Source organism: Chelonoidis abingdonii, chromosome 2 (assembly GCF_003597395.2).
Source record: "Chelonoidis abingdonii isolate Lonesome George chromosome 2, CheloAbing_2.0, whole genome shotgun sequence".
Classification (NCBI taxonomy): domain Eukaryota; kingdom Metazoa; phylum Chordata; order Testudines; family Testudinidae; genus Chelonoidis; species Chelonoidis abingdonii.
In genome coordinates this window covers 141,681,502-141,695,691 of record NC_133770.1, presented here as the reverse complement: position 1 = coordinate 141,695,691, position 14,190 = coordinate 141,681,502, and the positions used below count along the sequence as shown (strand labels likewise).

At 44.0% G+C, this 14,190-nt stretch overlaps 1 protein-coding gene across 1 annotated transcript in view; it reads left to right on the top strand.

Annotated features, from left to right (window-relative positions):
- The window catches only part of MYO10 (myosin X), a 255,360-nt gene that overhangs the window by 224,548 nt on the left and 16,622 nt on the right, over positions 1-14,190 (top strand). Inside the window, exons 29-32 of the mRNA XM_032789754.1 lie at positions 5,536-5,629; positions 6,728-6,783; positions 11,787-11,929; positions 12,467-12,661. Of these exons, the coding sequence (XP_032645645.1) occupies positions 5,536-5,629; positions 6,728-6,783; positions 11,787-11,929; positions 12,467-12,661 (488 nt within the window). The remainder of the gene's footprint in view (positions 1-5,535; positions 5,630-6,727; positions 6,784-11,786; positions 11,930-12,466; positions 12,662-14,190) is intronic.

The following is a 14,190-nucleotide window of genomic DNA, read 5'->3' as shown; positions in this document are numbered from 1 at the left end:
ATCCCTATAACTATTGAGAGCAAACACCTTGCACTTTCTGGAGTTCTGAAATTTCCTATATTTCAAATTGCCTTGTGCTGCCCTGCCAGCCGGTCCCTCTATCCCGTGCCTCCAGCAGCACGTCGCCAGCCGGAAACCCCTGCCCCGCGCCTCCAGCAGTGCCCTGCCAGCCGGTTCCCCTGCCCTGTGCCCCCAGCAGCTCCCCACCAGCGGCTGGAGCCCCAGCCCTTTAAATTGTCCCCGAGCCCTGCCGCCGGATTCCCGAGGCGGCGGCAGCAGAGCCCTGGCAGCTATTTAATGGGCCAGGGCTCCAGCCGCTGACGGGGCACTGCTGGGGCTCATGCAGGGGACCGGCTGGCGGGGCGCTGCTGGAGGCGCAGGGCAGGGGGACCGGCCTGGCGGGGCGCTGCTGGAGGCGCGGTGCAGGAGGGACCGGCTGGCAGGGCGCTGCTGGAGGCTGGGGCAGGGAAACCGGCTGGCGGGGCGCTGCTGGAGGCAACGGGGCAGGGGGGACGGCTGGCGGGGCGCTGCTGGAGGTGCGGAGCAGGGGTGACTGGCTGGCGGGGGCGCTGCTGGAGGTTGCGAGCAGGGGTTTCCGGCTGGCGAGGTGCTGCTGGAGGCACAGGGCAGGGGACCGGTTGTCAGGGCAGCACAAGGCAATTTGAAATATAGGAAATTTCAGAATTCTAGAAAGTGAAGGTGTTTGCTTTCAATAGCTTTAGGGATGTTTTTGAGTGAAAATCTTTAAATGTTTATGGTGTTTGGGTCCTCCCTCCCCCGCCCCAGCAATCTAAAGACTAGTTTCATGCAGTTGAGAAGGAACTCAAAATCCTGCCCAGTCAGTGGTTTTTGAGTGACTTAAGGGGCCCCAACCCTTTAAATGCTGCCAGGGAAGCCGATCTGCCCCGGTAGAGTGCACCGGCTCTTGCTGGTACGCCATACCGGGACGCACAGCTTACTTCACCTCTGATCCTAGCTCATGCCTAAGCAGGCCTGATGGATTCAAAGACTTGGCATTCCATTTATCTTCCGTGGGGTGACCACAACTACTGGATGGGCCTCACATAAAACAGCTGAATGACAGATTGGGAGTTTTTCAGATGGTGTGTGTGTCTATCCAGAATGCTTAATAGCCCAGTGGTTAGATCTCTACACTCCACATGAGGTCTTCAATCCCCCTCTGCCTGAGTTGAGAGGAGGACTGAGTGTGGATAGTGGTGGTGTGGCTCCTTCAGTCTCTCCTGTTGAAGCGGTTCCATTGTATAAATAATTGTTCACTGGACCAGAGAGAGAGACAGACTGTATAGCCTGCTGGTCAGGGCACTCCCTGCATACAGAGGACCCAAAGTCATATACCTGCTCTTTATCAGAACAGAGCAAGGATTTGAATTCAGATGTGTCTTCCTTCCCCCCCCCCCACCCCCTACCCCCCGCAGATGCCCTAACCACTACACTATATAAGTGGGGGATGAGCACTCTTGCTCATAAGCACATGTGAAAAGGCTGACCTGGCTTAGCCATCTATCTCCAGGAGTGGGTTCAGGGCTGTGAATCCTAAGTAGAGATAGATGCCTCCAACCCAGAGCTAGGTGCCTAACTATGTATGAGGGGTGGTCTTAGGTCCCCAGCCCCCTTCCTACTGGCTGTCTTGGGCAGCTCCTCACTCAACATGCTGGCTTCTGTGGATCCTATTCTTAGTTGCCTTTCTTTCCCCTGGCAATATTTAGGGATCCTGGGCACCTAACTCATGGCTGAAGGTTCCATTGGGCAGCAGGGCATCTAAAAGTCAGGTGTTTCGACACTAAGCCTAAGTTCCCTTTGTGGATTTAGTCCTTAACATTTCTATTACTCTGTTTTCTCATTTGTAAGATGGGAATAATGCTTCCCTCCATCACAGGTGTATTGAATATAAATTTATTTATATATATTGAGAGGGCGTTGAGATCTTCAGATTGCAGTTCTTCTTATTCATACTTTAAAGGGCAACTTTTCATAGGCTATAACAGCACAGTTAATTCAGTGATCTCTTTTTTGAAATTAAAATGAGCTGCTAAATCATCCTTAAAATTATCGTTTGAATCCATTTGTAAGCTTTCCATTATTAACTTGAGAGATTTGTCATAAGATGCAGTAACATATAAGTATATAAAGATCCAGTTAGTTAGTTTTGTCTGTTTGAACTACTCTACATCTCTGGCAAACTGCTCAACTGAGGAGCCAGCAAGAAATTACCAGCGTTTAGGGGCTTTCATGTTCTCAGTCACGTATCTCTACCTTTTTCCAAAACACAGGAGATGACAACGACTTCAGTTTCAGTGTTCGTTTAGTATACACACCACACACATTGCAGGTTAATTCACCTGCTGGCATTTTCCTTGTTTCTGTTTTCACAATACACAATTGTTCAAAGATACTTTGATTCCAGTAGGAGATGTGTAAAGATTTTCAGAGGTGCTGAAGTCAAGGGAGCTCTGAATGTTCAGCACTGTTGAAAAGTGGGTCAAAAAATGATTTAGAAGTATCTGTTAGTTAATTCTGATTACATTGAATGAACTAATGTGTTGTTCCCTATGCAGGTTAATCTCATACATGGGATGGAAATGCCACAAATTTTGTACTTATTGTTTTCTTTGCATTGTTCTGGTGTGGGGAGAAAGGGCACAGGCATGCAAAGAAACAGTTTGGGGGTTAGCTGATCCTCTGAGACCCAATCATTAACTTGGGAACTGTAGAGCTGAGCTGCCATCTTCCTTTCATCCAGGTGCAGCGTTTTCATTCATTTTGAACTAAGTAATTTCTAAAAAATATTTTAGGAAAATATTTACACCACTTATACGTGAAGTTAAACGTCGATCACTCCTTTTAAAAATACTACATCTCTATCTCGATATAACGCGACCCGATATAACACAAATTCAGATATAATGCGGTAAAGCAGTGCTCGGGGGAGGGAGCTGCGCACTCGGGTGGATCAAAACAAGTTCGATATAACGCAGTTTCACCTATGACGTGGTAAGATTTTTTGACTCCTGAGGACTGTTATATCAAAGTAGAGGTGTACTATGTGCCCACATTAGCTGTTGTATAATAAAAGGTTAGTAGGTGGCTTATACTACGAGGTCTGGCTTTTTTATATGATTTAATTAATACATTGGATTTTAAATAAAATACCCGTGGGTCAGAATCTGGAAAGGAAAGGAAAGATGAATCACTGTTTATAATCTATGGGAATATTTTGGGTTTAGGATCCTTTAAGAGCCGAACCTTTCCCTCTCTCTTCAGAGGGGCCCTCCTCATGTCAATACTCCCTCCAGCAAGGGAGGGCTAGAGATGATGCTCTCTGGAATCTGTGTCATTCTGAGCATTGATTTGGGAGCTGTTTGAGAGCTAATAGACACTGGATTAGAACTGGGCCAGACTTCCATAATGAAACTGTTTTGCCTGCTTTCAGATTTTGTCACAAACTAAATTTCAGGCCAAGTTCAGCAAAAGGTTTGTGCAACTTTTGATCAACACGAGTTTTGAGTAAACCTGAGCTGATTTATGACCGTGAGTGGAAACCATGTGAGACACATCCTAGGTTTGAATGGTTTTACCTGAAAGTTGGCAGCTCTCCTTCAAGAATTGCCCTGTCCCGAGCTCCGTTGCTAGGGCACCTGCACCCTCAGGATGCAGGTACAGAGCCAGTTGGAAATCAGTGTCCAATGTGGGTCCTGATTTTTCATGCAGAAGTATATAAAGGACCATAACCCTATTCTCAGCATCTTTCCTACTAACATAGGGTCTGGATCAGAACCAGCACTCTCATTCACTCCCCATTTCCTAGATACTGAAGTTTTTATAGCTGCTATTAATTAAAATGTTACATTTGTGGAAGGAGTTAGGCAGGGTACTAAACCCCTGGCTGTTGTGATGCTGTTTTAACCACCTAGTCTCTCTACAACTGTTACCAGAATACAGTTTCCAGATGTGTATGGGTGTGGAAACCTGGCATTTCCTAAACACCACAGTTTTCAATTACATATGTGTGGGCAGAGGATCCATGAATGTACGCAGTTGTTTCAAAGAGGCCGCTAAAATTAAACCCACAATTTTGCATAGAAAATGTTCATGTATACACAACTTCTGCAGTTGCAAAAAGTGTGAAGATGCAGTTTTAGAGGCTGGGATGAGGCCCTCTGAAATTTAGCCCTAGGGTAAGTATCTTTAGAATGGCAAGTTTCTCAAAGAATGATGTTCAGGAAACCTGCAGAACTGGCCAAGTTCGGTGCTCATATTTCAGTGGGATTGTACAAGATAATCAGGTTCTAACTGTATAGAGACCAGAAATAGATGAAATATATGCCAAAGGCAGACCACATGGCTGAAGTTCAGCCCTTCTGTAATTGCTACTCATCAGGTTACAGTTTGGAATAGCAACTCCTGCTCCACCACCTGCCAGCTATTTGGAGATACCTGACCACTGGATTGGAATAAATTGACACTGGCCCATCTTCAGTGCTTCCTTCCAAAGCAACCTAGTGCAGACTGATTTTTGCCTTGCTCCTGACTACAGACAAACGGAATGTGTGGGGAGTTCTTTTTGTCCTCCCCTTCCTTTGCCACATGCACAGAGGACTTAAATACGAGATTATATAAACACTCACTTTTTCAGATGTATAGTAATAAGAAATGTCCAATCACAACATTCCTGCATCAGGATTTAGGGAATCATTTGAGGTGTGAACATCCAGTGTTTTAAATCAAACAAACAAAATGTGCAGATTACTAATGTATCTATTCCAGCTGAACTGTTTGCTGTATGTTTTTGGGTACATCCAAGTCATAGAAGGGCTTCAGTGGGATTATAGTCAATTGTTTATAGATACCTTGTGTTAACAAAGAGTATTTACCTTAAAATAGTATGGTGTAAAGGGAATTGGTATTGGAGATCTAGGAAAAAGACTTTGGGGCGGAGGGGGTATTCAAGGATATTCTGGTTATCAGGGCCATCCCTACCCATACAGCACATACTCAAATTTCCTGCTGCCCTGCGCAGCTGCATGCTGTCCCAGCCCCGCCTCTTCCCACCCCTGCTCTGCCCCAGCCCTGCCTCTTCTCACCCCTTCCCCAAAGCCCTTGCCCTACTCCAGCCCCGCCCCCACACCCCAGAGGACTGCAGCAGGGCTGGGCCTGCACTCATCAGTAGTGGGAAGTGCAGTGACCCAGTCCCAGCGACACCACCAGTGAGTGCTGGAGGGCAGTTCTCTCCAGTCTCCCAAGCCAGTCTCCCCCCATGGGAGGGGTGTGTGTGGTACATAGGGCTCCAGAATAGCTAGGGATGGCCCTGCTGGTTATTTCTTCTGGGATTCTGTCATTATTTGAACTGACTGCACAGAAGCTATCTGCTTTTTTGAGTGCTGAGAACAGAGATCCTTTCTGAGGCAGTTCAGGAAACCTGTAGAACCTGTTGCTTTTCTTCAGGCCACAAATGTGATAGAGATTTCTTGGGTGTGAGCTTTTTGTCATGCTGGTGTTTGCCTTTCTCTTTTGCAGCCAGTGGTTCAGCGTGTTGAGTCAGGTCAATGCTTCCACAGAACAGGAGATCCAGGAGATGCATGATGAGCAGGCAAACCCACAGAATGCTGTGGTGAGTCAAAATTTAAAGGCATAGAAGCCTATATTTTTAGAAAACAAAGGGCCTGATTGTGACAGGGGTTTGAACACCTCTGACAATCAGGCACAAATAGGGGCTAGAGGGCCCCATTGTGCTAGGCACTTTGCATACACACATAATGAGAAGATGGACCCTGCCCCAAGGCGGTATACCTATCTCATGGAGCTGGAAGGGACCCTGAAAGGTCATTGAGTCCAGGCCCCTGCCTTCACTAGCAGGACCAAGTACTGATTTTTGCCCCACATCCCTAAGTGGCCCTCTTAAGGATTGAGCTCACAACCCTGGGTTTAGCAAGTTAATGCTCAAACCACTGAGCTATCTCTCCCCCTATTAAAGCCAATATCTAGAAGTTAAGATTTCTTTTATTAATCTAAATTTCCTTTTTACTATTTATAGCCTCTTGATTTTGCATTTCACTGTCCTTAAGAAAAGAAAATATATTAGTTAGTTTCACTTTTTTCTAGTCAGTTTCTCTATCAAATTTCCATGCTCCAACACAGTAGTGCAGTACTTGGGAAAGTACTGGAAAGGCATGCTTGTTTGATTAAATTAAAAAATACAACTATCTGTTAATTTAAAAAAAAAATTGGAACATTTCGGTTGGTTATTTTTACAGAACATATAACTAGGGGGCAGATTTAACCCATTCAGTTTAGAGAGTGCTAACAAGGAAACAAAGGAAAATAAAAATCTAGATTTCTGTTTGATGTTGGCTTCCCAAGGTTCTATGCTGTGTGGTGGTAAGTTCACTAGAGGGTGTTGTAAATTATGTCAAAATTGCAACTGAGTTGTGAAACTCAGAAAAATAGAAGTTGTTTTTGAACTTGCTTTGCAGTGAATGTAACTAAAGTTGATGTGTTATTAGATCTGTTTATCTGAAACCCCTGTTCCTTTGCCCTAAATTTTAGTGGTTAGAAGAAATTGGCACCTAGATCTATATAGTTTTGCATAACCAAAGTATACAAAGTAATTCCCAGTTTTGCTTATATCTAAAAGTAATATATTGAATAATATATTTTAGTGATGTTAAAATGTCTGCCTCTCTTTTTTGGTTGGGTTTTTGTTGCACAGGGCACACTGGATGTTGGACTGATTGATTCTGTATGTGCTTCTGACAACCCAGATAGGTAAGTTTCACTGCCATTTTTGGCTGGGGTGGCTGTTTCCTCTTTCAAAAATTGACATTTTTTACACTGCTCTCCATATTTTGCACATGAAACTATCTCACTGCCTTTCCTTTTTGATAGTGCCAAAATTGAGATTTTCCAACAAAACGTACGAAGTGGGTGGGGAAGGATCTGCATCAGTTCTAGAACGGGTTCTGCTGACTTGCCTGGCACAAATGTCTCTCTTGTTTGGGTCAGCATGTGCATCAATCAACAGTCTTGTTTCTCAAGAGGCTGAAAGTAGGAGAGGAACAATAATGCATTTTTATTTATACAAACTACTTTTAAAGAACAAAGCTTCTTGTTTTAAATCACTGTAAAAAGTAGGATTTTTATCTACCCTTACGAGGAAAACGCCTTTGCATTTTGTTATAGCTCTCTTGCCTTTCCTTTTCCTTGGAGGTTATGTTCTATTAAGAAAATTATTTGGATGATACATACAGTTAGAGCAGAATGTTTTTGGAAAACATTTGTTGAAATGTTAGAAATGATTTACTGAAACCCAGAACTCTGGCCAGGATGTACTTCACTTTGAATAACAGTGCATAACAGAGGAGGAAAAAACTGACATTATTTTGAAACTTAGGGCTAGATTCACTAAGAAATTTAAGCATGGCTAACTTTTGTCACCTAGAAAACCACCAAGATTTACAAAGCCAGAGTTCAGTGTCTAGGCTCCCTAGAATGGGATTCACAAAAGCCAGCATTTCTAGGAGGTTCTTCACGGAAACTAGCCAATAGGAGATGCTAACCTACAGGATGTGTGCTAAGCCCCATCCCTCTCTTGGAGATAGGTGCCTAAGCCTCAGCTGCAGGGAGGCACTTCCCTCTACTTGGGATTCTCAGCTGCAAACCTCTTGGGGTTAGGTGCCTGTGCCAGTTTAGGGGGGGGGGGGGCGCGCAGCAGCAGGAGGCGGAGAAGCTCACTAATAATTTTGAGCCCAATGGCTAGGTTACTCATCTGGGGTGTAGGAGACCCCTGGTTCAAGTCCCCCATCTGCCTGAGTAAGAGAAGGGATTTCGCAAAGAATCTGCTACGCCTCAGCTGAGTGCCTTTAACCACTGGGCGATGGGATATTCTGATCTGAGGCTCCCTCGGTCTCTCTTATTGAAGCTGTTGCACTGTGGCCAAATAATGAATAATTGGGCAGGAGAGAGAGCAAGCATGAGAATGACTCTGTAGCTGGTGGTTAGAGTCCTGCTTCTCCAATGATGTTTTGAATTATCCTGAGCATTTGGCTAAAAGTTATGAAGAAGGTTGTCCTTCCTCTCCCCCCCCGCCCCCCCACATTTTATGTAGGTTTCTCCATAGGGGTCCACTGTGGTAGGTGAGCTCTGAGCACACTTATTGGATCAGGCCCTGCAGGCAAGTTATGCAGAGGAAAACTTGTCTTCCCTAAACATATGCGTTGCTTTGGGGCATAGATGTCCAGACACCTGGCATGGGGCTGCAGTGCGCATGCTCAGAGGCAGCAACATAGGTACCTAGGGAACTTTAACTGTAAAAAAAAAATTAGGCCCCGAGTGAGCTTATGTGCCTCCACGGTTTGGGGGCAGCTGAGCAGGGGCTTTGTGAATCCCAGTCAGGCCTGACTCTGGGATTTAGGTACTTAAAGTGGCAGTTATGTGCCTAAATCCTTTTGTGAATCTAGCCCATACTAGTTTGGGCCTTAATAATACTGCAGTGTTATCAGGTCAAAAATGCAAATGATACAGTTCCTTTCTATCCCCTCATTTACAAATATGCATGGAGCAGCTTTTCTGAAGTTATTAACCCCACCACAACCTACAAAGATCTGAACATTCCCAGTTAGGTTAGTAGTGAACTGAAGCTTTATAAACAAGGCAATGCAAGAAAGCAAAAGCCTGCAAATGCGATGGTAGTTAGGTTAAAAAAGTGCTGCTTAGGAAATGTCTGGTGTTCATGTCAGCATCCCCATGGGACCCATCTTAAAAAGAAAAAAACTTCTCATCCTCTCACTTGCAGTGTTAAGAATCACATAGAAATACAATTTTTGCATCCCCTAGAAATCAATTATCAGAAAAGGAAAAGAAATATTAGGTTATATAGTCAATTCTATTGCCAGTACAGATTGTTCCTTTCAGTACCAGTGCCTAGTGCTTTATCTAATTCAGTTTCAAGGACCAAATTTAAAAAAAAAAATCTTCAATTTAGGAGGTACAAGACACAGAAAATATATATCTGCCTGATGTGGGTGATAGGACACTTGTGTTGTCCAATTAGATAGCTGATGGCATTAGTCATAGTTGCAGGCTCAAAAGTAAGAGGCTGGGTTGAGATCCCTTTGAATATTTACTTATAAATATTCTAGAGTAGGCTTCCGCCACTTTGCTAAGTAGATCTTTTGATGTTATTGATTACAATCTCCTGCCTGATTGTTTGTCCTGCTTTGTCTTTTGCAATTTATTTCTGGGGGAATTCTGCTCCAAAAATTTCAAAATTCTGCACACAATATTTTAAAATTCTGGAAATTTCTGCATATTTTATTTATCAAAATAACACAATATAATCATGCAATTTTTAATTATTTTGGGAATTTATATCAAAATACCTGTCAGCAAGTATGTCTAACAATACAGACAACAAAAAAGATTTAGGAATTTTTTTTTGACAAATAAATTTCGTAGTAGGCATATTAATACAGAACTTTGAGTAATAATTCATTTAAATTACAATACAGAAATGTATTTCCCATGCCCCTCAAAAGCAGTGCAAATGCTTAAGGGAATCAGGGGTAACGGAGGAGCTCAGGGAGAGGGAAGTAATTGAGGGGAAGGAGCCTGGGAGTGAACCTGGAGGTTTGTTGGGTGTGGGTGGGGAAAGTATGGACCATGAGGTTTTTTGTGGGGGAGAGGGATTGTGAGGGAGTTGAGAGCCTCCCCCTGCAGACCCTGGCTGACCCCAAGCCTCTCCCGGTCAGTCAGACACCCTGTCCCCATGTGTCCCTGCACCCCCACTCAGCCATCCCTGTCCCCCCATCTCCACGTGGTCCTGCATCCCCTCCCATTCAGCCCCTGGCTCAGTGCTGTCATACCACTAGCTCTTGTTCCTCCTTTCCAGTTTGTCCCTCCCATGAGCCCTTCTGAACCCTGTCTGTGAACCACCAGCAACCCCATCAATTCCCCCATATCCTGTGCCTCCTCACCTGGCCTTTGCTTCCTCCCTCTCTGTGGCTGGCTGTGCTGGCCTCTGAGCTGGCTGCCCTCTCCTTTGGTGCCACAGCAACTCCTGGTGGGGGAAAGGTGTAATTGCAGTGCCTCTCCAGCAGAATGTATTATCTATGGGGGACATGAAGTCTCTGCATGCACAGTGACGCAGAATTCCCCCAGGAGTAGCAATTTTGTCCTCCCTTGGTTCTTTTCCCACCTCTTTGACCTTATCTTCAGCCACTCGTTTGGATGTCTGTCCTCTCCAGCTTTCTAGGAGGGTTGTTTACTGGGCTGTATCCTAGGCCCTCTTTTCTTCATGCTCTCCACCCTCATCTACTTATCTGGTTTCAACTTCCATCCAATTCCACTTTTCCACCTGTGTCCTGTATGTCTCTGATAATGGTTCACCATCAGGTTAAATGTAACATACCCAAAACTTTGAACTGTTGCTCATTCCTCCTGAACTCTCTCTACTCCTGTTTTTGTTGCTGTTGAGTTTATAACCTAGGGACCAGTTTTGACACAGCCCCAGCCCTTTCAACACATCCAGACAGTGGCCAGATCTTGCCACTTCTTTCTACATAATATTTCCCTGTCTACACAAAGCTAAAACTAGTCTAGGCCCTTCATTCTCTCCCATTTTGACTATTGTAACCTCCTCCTCACTGGCCTTCCTGATACCCATGTTATCCCCGCTCCAGTCAATGCAAAACAGTTGCCTGCAGTCACCCTGATCACTGTGTAGGTTCTCGCTCTTTTCCTTGCCTTTCGTCTGTCTTTTGGATTGCACACAGTTTGTTGCAGGAATTATCTTCCTTTGTGTTTGGAAAGTGCCCATCACATTAGGATGAAAGCCTAGTAGCTGTTTTTTGCTGCTCTTCTCTGAATTGTCTCCAAATAATTTTGCCATTAAAATGTCCAGAACTGAGTGCAATATTCCTAATGTCTTCTCACTAGAACTGCAAAGTGAGAGTCTGTTATCTTCCTGCTTGATGCTGATGATCTGCTTATGCATCCCAAAATGGCATGGGCCCTGATAAAGGCTTTCTGATATAATTCTTGTGAGCTGGTATCTTGGAGAGAAAAAGGGTATGAAGAGTTCAAAGCACATGGCTTGTGGAGACAGAAGGGCACAACAGTAGAATCTAATCCACGTAGAGCCACCAAGACAGTCCACTCATGTGATCTTAGGCAAGCAGGTCAATTTGCTGGTGCTTCAGTGAATGCTGGGGTAGGATTGGATGAAAGCCAGAATCTCATTAAAAAAGAGACTCTTCTGCCTTAATTGCACTATATTAAAAATAAAGGGATCTGTGTTCACATGCTGCTTCATTATAAATCTTCGTAAATTAGAGTTGGTTTTAGCTAAAGTGGCTACTGAAGCAAACACTTTACATGGAGATGACCATGAACTACAAAGTTTGGATCCAGAGCCAAATTTCAAGGTGGTTTTTTTGTTGTTGGAGTGGGGAAGGGTCTTATGTTGGGCTGATATAAAGCTGGGGCAAAGTCTGGACATAAGTTTTCCCAAAGTTCAGGGCTGCATAGACCCAGCATTTGGTACAAACCCATCTCTCATTTTAAACAGTCTTTTTAAAAGCTTAACATGTTATAGAGCTAGAGTTCTTGAAATAAATGGTGCAGAAGTGAGAAACACTTGCCTGAATATAAAATATAAACAAGAGGGAAGTGTTTATGCTTATGGCAAGTGAGGTAAGTCAGTCATTTAGTTGTGGTGCAAACAGTAGTTATATTTACTGTATGAGTTTTTCCACCTTTGTTTTTTTCCATAGACCCAATTCATTTGTGATCATCACTGCTAATCGTGTTCTCCACTGTAATGCTGACACCCCTGAGGAGATGCACCACTGGATAACACTGCTGCAGAGATCAAAGGGAGATACCAGAGTGGAGGGGCAAGAATTCATAGTGAGGGGTAAGAATTAATGGGAAAGCAAATCAGAGGAGTTGAATTGTATAGATAAGTGGTTCCCAAACAGTGGTCTGTGGAGCACTTGCTGGTGGTCTGCAGAGAGCTCGCTGGTCACATGCTGCTGGCTTTGTTTCCTGCTGCTAACTCAAGAGATACTACTAAAAACACATTCAGACTTTCTTAATATCACTCTTCCAGGTAAACAGTTGCTGTAGCTTCCACAAGGATGTTTTGTGATTTGTGAATGGATGGGAAAGGGTGTCCATGAGTCAGTCTTTTTAGTAAAATGTGGTTCATGCCATTAACGTTTGAGAAGCCTCAGTACAGATAATATATATTTCAATCTCACCTTTTCTTGGGAGTTAATTTGACACTGTTAACTTAAACAAAAGTTACTTAAAAAGAGGACTTGGCAATACTTAGTGATACTTTTATAAATTGTATTCATCATTTTTTAAAAAAGTCTAAGCTGCCAAAAGTTAACCACAGCTTTGCCTAATTCCATGAAAAGCTTTAATTCATGGGGTGTCTATTTAACAGGATGGTTACACAAAGAAGTGAAAAACAGCCCGAAGATGTCTTCACTAAAGCTGAAGAAGCGCTGGTTTGTCTTAACGCACAATTCTTTGGACTACTACAAGAGCTCAGAGAAGAATGCCCTGAAATTGGGTACCCTAGTCCTGAATAGCCTCTGCTCAGTGGTACCGCCTGATGAGAAAATCTTCAAAGAGACAGGTAATTTGTTCATGAGCATTAGGTTTTTGTGTACACTGAGCTGTGCTCCAGCTTATCTGGAAACGCAACAAGCACAATAGGAAAATATTTTACAGCCACTATTTGGATTACAGGAATACATATGGGTAAAGAGAAGTGGAACTTAGGCTTCTAAATCACTGAGGTACTTCACAAAATATTTTGCCAGTAGAGACATCTGAACTCTTTGGGACAAACTGCAGAGGTGATGTGTAAGGTGGTACAATTCATTCTTCCTAACACTCCTAATACTGCTAAATTAGTGTACGGTAGATTACACATCAAGGATTTGGAAGAAGAAATAAATTAAGGCAGCCTTCACCCTACTTTCTAGCCTCTTTCTAGCTTCTCAGCATGTAACTTAGAGCAACTGAGACCCTATGTAGTGTCTAAGTAGATCTACAGTAACAGAGTCAAATTTACACCACTTTCCAAGTCACCTCTGAATTTGGCCAAGAACGTTTTCTAAACTGGTTTTCAACTCTGATTCAGTTCTTTTCAAATCAGAGGCTCCTTTTGGGGGGATATAAGGAAAATAAAGTTTGAATATATGCTGCTTCTCATTGGGACTGAATCAGTGGTGTGTTTTTAAGGTGCAAGAAAGCTACACAGATGAGAACACGTATTGGTTTTACAGACTGAGTAGCCTGTGTGTTAATGATCCATGTTTACGTAAATAATACAGGCTATTAAAGGATTTCTTCTGTAAGACAATGTTGTCCCAGTATCCTCTTGTACAGCTAGGATGAGACAAGTCTGTCTTTACAATGTGGCCTATGTTCACCTTCAGCCTTACCAAGATGAGGCCTGTGGAGATTGCACATGTATGAATCAGGATGGAGTGTTCTGCGCTGGCACTGGTTGTCTGGGAGGCTGTACCTCCCTAACAGAAACATGGGTGACTGCAGCTTGCTCTATTTTAGGCTACTTAGGGTACGTCTACACTGCATGATTATTTCGAATTAGCTTAAACCGATATTACAAAACAGATCTAATAAAATCGGTTTAGCGCGTCCACAGTGGGATCCCGAAATCGATTGTTTGCGTCCATGGTCCAAAGCTACCATCGATTTCAGGAGCGGTGCACTGTGGGTAGCTGTTCCTCAGCTATCCCATAGTTCCCACTTCCGTGTTGAGAGCACAGTGCCTGATGGGGCAGAAAACACTGCCCCGGGTGGTGCTGGGTACAGCCTCACCCCTCCCTTTGTGAAGGCAGCAGACAACCCTTTGGCGCCTTTTTCGCGGAGTGCATTGAGCAAACGCCATAGCACAGCAATCTTTCCCTTTTTTTTTTCACGTGGTGGTGGGGGGAAATAAACTGAGGAGCTGTTCCCTGAACCACGCCAGACACTGTGTTTGAACCTACAGACATTGGGAGCTCAGCCAAGAATGCAAATAATTTTCAGAGACTGCTGTGGACTGTGGGATAGCTGGAGTCCTCAGTACCCCCTCCCTCCCTTCATGAGCGTCCATTTGAGTCTCTGGCTTCCCGTTACGCTTGTCACGCAGCG